Genomic DNA, 5751 nt, shown 5'->3' on the forward strand with positions numbered 1-5751 from the left:
TGCTGCCCACGGTATTCCAGGGTTCCTCGGGCTGCCTTTGCTCCCAGAATCCGCTGTTTCCATGGATTTGGGGTCCGGTCATGGATTTGTCACTGCTGGAGCTGCAGCAGCGCCGCCTGGCCCCACAGCCCAGGAAATTGGGAATAACCATTCCTGGCTGGATGAGGAGCGGCTGGAAAAGGCTGGGAGCATTTAGGTTTGGTTTTTCAAGGGAAGAGGGGAAAACCCTGGGAAGGCTTGGAAAAACAACAGCGGGGGTGATCCGGGGGATTGGGGCACGGGAATGGCAGGAGGGGACAGGGATCGGGACAGGGATCGGGACAGAGACTGGGATAGGGACAGGGATTGGGACAGGGATCAGGATTGGGATTGGGACAGGGATCGGGACAGGGATTGAGGAAGGGATTGGGATCAGGACAGGGATCGGGATCGGGATTGGGATCAGAACAGGGATCGGGACAGGGACAGGGATTGGGATTGAGATCAGAACAGGGATCGGGACAGGGACAGGGATCGGGAAAGAGACAGGGACAGGGATTGGGACAGGGATCGGGACAGGGATCGGGACAGGGACAGGGATTGGAATCAGGAAAGAGAGAGGGATTGGGATCGGGACAGGGATCAGGACAGGGATCGGGACAAGGCTCAAGTCCAGGATCTAGGCCTGGAATGGGATGAGCTTTAAGGTCTTTCCCACCCAAACCATTCCATAATTCCCTGATTTTGTAGGATTTGAGCCTTTCCCAGCCTGCAGATGTGGACACAACCATCTCATTCCCAGGCTGGAGAGAAAACTGGGAATCAGGACCCAGCACTGGGCTTTGCTGGAGCTCCTGGGATATTCTCACTTTTCCTCTCCTGATTTTTTTTTTTGGGATGCAAGTTAAGGATCCATCCTCAGACTGCTCGGGGCAGCCTGAGCTTTTCCTGCTTCATCCCTGTTTTATTCCCCTTTTGCTTTGCCGGGAGCAGGGAAAGGAGAGGAAGGCGAGGCAGGAATGGTTCAGTTCTGATTTTCTTCCAAAGCCTCATTTTTTCCCTCTTGGGAATCCAGGGAAAAATAGGGAGATTTGGGATCATCCCAAGGTGTGCGGAGGGGGAAAGCTTGGAAAAAGCCGGGAATGTCTCCCTTCTATGGCGGGATGCTCCAGTTGGTTTGGGATGATCGGGATTATTTGGATATTCTGGGTGATTTGGGATAACCCATCCCAAATCCCTGATTTTTTTAAAGGAGAAATCCAGGGTTTCAAGCTGCAGTTTCCAAGGAAAGGAAGAGTGGAGCAGCATCCCTAAAAACACCTTCCAAACAGCTGGAAAAGCCTTTTCCCGAGCTGCCAAGTTTCCATGAGGATTTGCCAGCTCCAGCTGATGAATCATTCCCAGTTAACTGAAAAGGGAAAACAATTCCATTGTTTTTTGGGAGACAAGAATTTCAGCTCCGGGAGCTCCACAGCCCCTTCGGATTCGTGGCAAAAGCTGGGAATGTTTGGGTTTCCTTTGAGCTCCCGGAATTGGGGAATGGCTGGGTTTGCCTCGTCATCCCGAAGGAATGATCCGACCCCCAATCCGCTGGTTTTTTGGGAATATTTAGGAGTGGGTGGTGTGATCGTGTTAATACGGGAATATCAATTAATGGAAAAGTCTCCAAGAGGATTTCTGCAGGAGGGGGGGCGCATCCAGGTGGAGCTGCTCCGAGACGTTAATTACATTCCATTTATCCGAAATTCTTTGGGAATTGGGAATTGCGCCAGGAGAGCCTCGTTTTCCCAGGTGCCTCCACCTTTATTCCTCCTCATCCTCAAGGTTTTTCCATCCCCCTTCCCCATCTTCCAGCTTTTCCCTCCTCTCCACATCCACACGGACAGTGTGGGAGAGCCTCAGGAAAACCAGCAAATTCCCAGAAAATCCCAGATTTCCCTGAGCTCCTGGATGCTGTCGAGGACAGCTCCAGCTGGGGACGATTTTCCCATCCCAAATCCCCACATTAACACTCGAGCTGTAAGACAGGAAGCGTTTCCATGAGAATCCTTGGATTCGGGAGCTTTTCCTTGGGTGAGCGGTTCCGCTTGGGAGCGCTGGGATCAAAGAATGCGATGTTTGTCCTTGGAGGAGCAGCATTTTTAAGGGATGACCATTCCCGGTCTAACCGGGAACATCTGTGCCGGTGGCTTTCCCAGCTGCTGGGAAGGGCCCTGTGGAACAAAAGAGCTCCTGTTTATCCGGAGATCCAGACTCGGACGGTTGCATCCATAGGATTTTTGGGAAGCTACCAAAAAAAGAATGCCATTTCTTTTGGGAGCGGGAGTTGCCAACAACTCGTGGCGCTGAGGATTTTTGGGATAGCCTGGAAGGAAGAGCCGGATTCCTCCGGTCCTGCGCTCTTCCTGCTTTGGGTTGCTGGGTCAAAGTGTTGTGGTCATGGAAAAGTGGGAAAAATGTTTGGATGTCCCAGAAATATCCGGCTGGAAGCTGGAATTCTTGCTGGGGGAATGGGATTTCGCAGCTCCCTTCTTTTGGAGAGCAGGGAAATTCCCGATGTCCACCAGAGATCCCAAGGTTCGGCTCCCGGTGTTTGGAACAGCCCCGGCTTGGAGAGAATTCCCTTTTCCAGGGTTTTCCTGGGAAAAATTCCTTCCCAACGTCCTCACCCACCACTGGAGATCCCGATGTTTGGCTCAGAGCTGTTCACAGCAACTCCGGGTTGGAGCAAATGCCCTTTTCCAGGCTTTTGGTGGGCAAAATTCCTTGTGGATCCCAGGGGGATTTGCTGGAAGTGCTCTACCAGCTCCTTGCTTTTCCTTCTGGTTCTGCTGGATCCCTGCATCCACATCCATGTCCTGGAGACGCTCTCGGAATGAAGTGGGAGGTGCCCATGGAAGGGGTTGGGATGAGATGATTCTTAAGGCCCCTTCCATCCCAAACCATTCCATGATCCTATGGAAAGGCTCCTCCACAGGCAGCCGGAAGAAGGGCCAATCCATGGGCACCGCAGCTGATTCCGAGGGATTTGGTGCCATCCTGGAGCTGGTGCCCTGCTCCTCCCTGTGCTTCCGGGCAGGCTCGGAGCCCTCCCTCCCTGCCAGGAATCTGTTCCTTGCAGCTGATGGGCACCAATTCCATAATTCCCGGCGGCAGGGAGTCACATTCCCAGCTTTTTGCTGCTCCAGCGGGAAGGGAAGGAGAAGTTGTCCTTGGGACCATGACTGAGGTTGGGACACTCTCCTGCCACTCCCAACCACAAGCAGGGAATTGGGGCCGAGGAATCCTTTTTCCCAGGGGGATTCCCGTTCTCCAGGCGCTGACGGATCCGTGTTTTCCGCAGGCTGGTGGTGGGAGCTCCGTATGAATCCAATGGGCAGCAGAAGACGGGAGACGTCTACAAGTGTCCGGTGCCAAGTGACGGCCACAGCAACTGCACCAAGCTCAACCTGGGTACGGCCCCTTCCCAAATCCCAAATGATCCCTGGAAGTGCTGGATGGGGTATCGGGAAGGAATTCCTCCCTGCGAGGGTGGGGAAGGACGAATGGAATTCCCAGAGAAGCTGTGGCCGCCCCTGGAAGTGTCCAAGGCCACGCTGGAGCAGCCTGGGATGGTGGAAGGGGTCCCTGCCCATGGAATGGGGTGGGACGGGCTTTAGAGTTCCTTCCATCCCAAATCATTCCATGATTCCCAGTTTGCTTCCCAGGCAGACAGCAAAGGGGGAGCTCTGGCTCACAGGGAGCTGCTTGTCCCAGAGAAACGGTCGGATCAGGGATTTGGGATGCGGCTCAGTGACATTTAGGATTGACAGGGCTGCCCTGGGGGCTGTTTCTGCTTTCTGGACTGTGCCACGGAGAAAACAGGGATGCACAGGGATGGATCAGCCACCGGCCCGGGAATACGGGATGAGGCGCTGAGCCCTCCAAGGGATTTCCTCCTCTCCCAGCCTCATTCCCCAAACAATTTTCCTTCCTTAGTTGTTCATCTAGGAAAAAACCCAATCCTCACCTCACCAACCACTTCCAAAAATGCCCCAAACCCGGAGTTCCACCGGCAGAGGCTCCTCTGGCACAACTCCCGGTCGCTCCGGAGATGCCAGGGAGCGCTCCCGATCTGCCGGGAGCTGTGCCCGATGCCACCCTCTCTCCCAAGGGCGGGTGACGCTGTCCAACGTCTCGGAGCGCAAGGACAACATGCGCCTGGGCCTGAGCCTGGCCACCAACCCCCGGGACAGCAGCTTCCTGGTGAGCAGCGGGAATGCGGGGCGGGAATGTGGGAATGTGGGAATGTGGAGCGGGAATGTGGGAATGGGCAGCGGGAATGGGCAGTGGGACGTCAAGGGGTGAGAGGCTCCTCTCTGGGGGTTTTGTTTGTGTGATGGAGGGAGATGGATGCGGATTTAAGGGTGAGGCACGGTAAAATCGAGTAAGTTATGATGAAATGAACTGAAGTAAAAATAAAGAATGTAAAAGAACCAAAATAAATTAAAAATGGAATGGAATGGAATGGAATGGAATGGAATGGAATGGAATAGAATGGAATGGAATGGAATAAAGTAAAAGGAAATAAAATTATGTAAAATTACATAAAGCAAAATGAACTAAAGTAAAATGAAATAAAATTACATAAAACGAAATAAAATAAAATAAAGTAAAATGAAATAAAATAAAATAAAGTAAAATTAAATTAAATAAATAAAAATTAAAATAAAATAAAATACAGTAAAATGAAAAGAAATTAAATGAAATAAAAAATGAAATGAAATAAAATAATGTAAAATAAAGCAAAATAAAATAAAATAAATAAAGAAGAAAGTAGAATAAAAGAAAATAAATGTAAAATAAAATAAAAAGAAAATAAAAATTAAATTAAATTAAGTTAAATTAAAGTAAAATAAAATAAAATAGAAAGTAGAATAAAAGAAAATAAATATAAAAGAAAATAAAAAGAAAATAAAAAATAAATTAAATTCAATTAATTAAAATAAAATAAAAATAAAATAAAAAATTAAAAATAAAAAAGAAAGTAAAATAAAAGAAAAGAAAATAAAAAATAAATTAAATTCAATTAATTAAAATAAAACATAAATAAAATAAAATAAATAGAAAATAAAAAAATAAAAATATAAACATAAAATAAAATAAATAGAAAATAGAAATAAAATAAAAATTAGAAAAAATACAATAAAATAAATTGAAAATAAAATAAAATAAAATAAAATTAAATTAAATTAAATTAAAGAAAAGTCGGGCTTTGATGATCCTGTCGGTCCTTTCCAGCTCAGGACAGTTGGTGATTCCCTCGTTATATTTCCATTACATGGATTTAACTGATTCCAAGAGCACACGATGGGTGCTGCCCGTGCCAGCACCGAGCCGCCGTGCGCTCATCGATCGCAGCCCTTACGGGAGCAGCTCCTGGATGGCTCCGGCTCTGTCGGAACGCCGGGAATTACGGACACCCCCTCGCAGCGCTTCGTTTGCCCTTCCTTCGTTTCTTTGCACAGCATTTCTCGTTTATTCCCTCAGTCGCTCGTTTGCTGGGGAGTCTCCATCCCTGGAAGTGTCCGACACCAGCTTGGGCGACTCTCGGAACCCCCTGACCTCTGCAGTGTTTGCCTGCCCTTGGCCAGGGCTGGAACGAGTTCTTCCAGCTCCATTCCAACCCAACCCGTTCCATAATTCCATGATTCCCTGTTTCACGCACCGCCTCACGCGTTCCGTGGGGAAAAGCTGCCAACACATCCATGGAAAAGGGGTTGGTTCATCCCA

General features: G+C 48.7%; 1 protein-coding gene across 1 annotated transcript in view; it reads left to right on the top strand.

The window, feature by feature from the left end:
* The window catches only part of ITGA11 (integrin subunit alpha 11), a 47228-nt gene that overhangs the window by 10355 nt on the left and 31122 nt on the right, over positions 1 to 5751 (top strand). Inside the window, exons 3-5 of the mRNA XM_008637411.2 lie at positions 3323 to 3432; positions 4133 to 4281; positions 5487 to 5526. Coding sequence (XP_008635633.1) covers positions 3323 to 3432; positions 4133 to 4281; positions 5487 to 5526 — 299 coding nt within the window. The remainder of the gene's footprint in view (positions 1 to 3322; positions 3433 to 4132; positions 4282 to 5486; positions 5527 to 5751) is intronic.

This window comes from Corvus brachyrhynchos, unplaced genomic scaffold, assembly GCF_000691975.1.
Source record: "Corvus brachyrhynchos isolate BGI_N302 unplaced genomic scaffold, ASM69197v1 scaffold200, whole genome shotgun sequence".
Lineage (NCBI taxonomy): Eukaryota > Metazoa > Chordata > Aves > Passeriformes > Corvidae > Corvus > Corvus brachyrhynchos.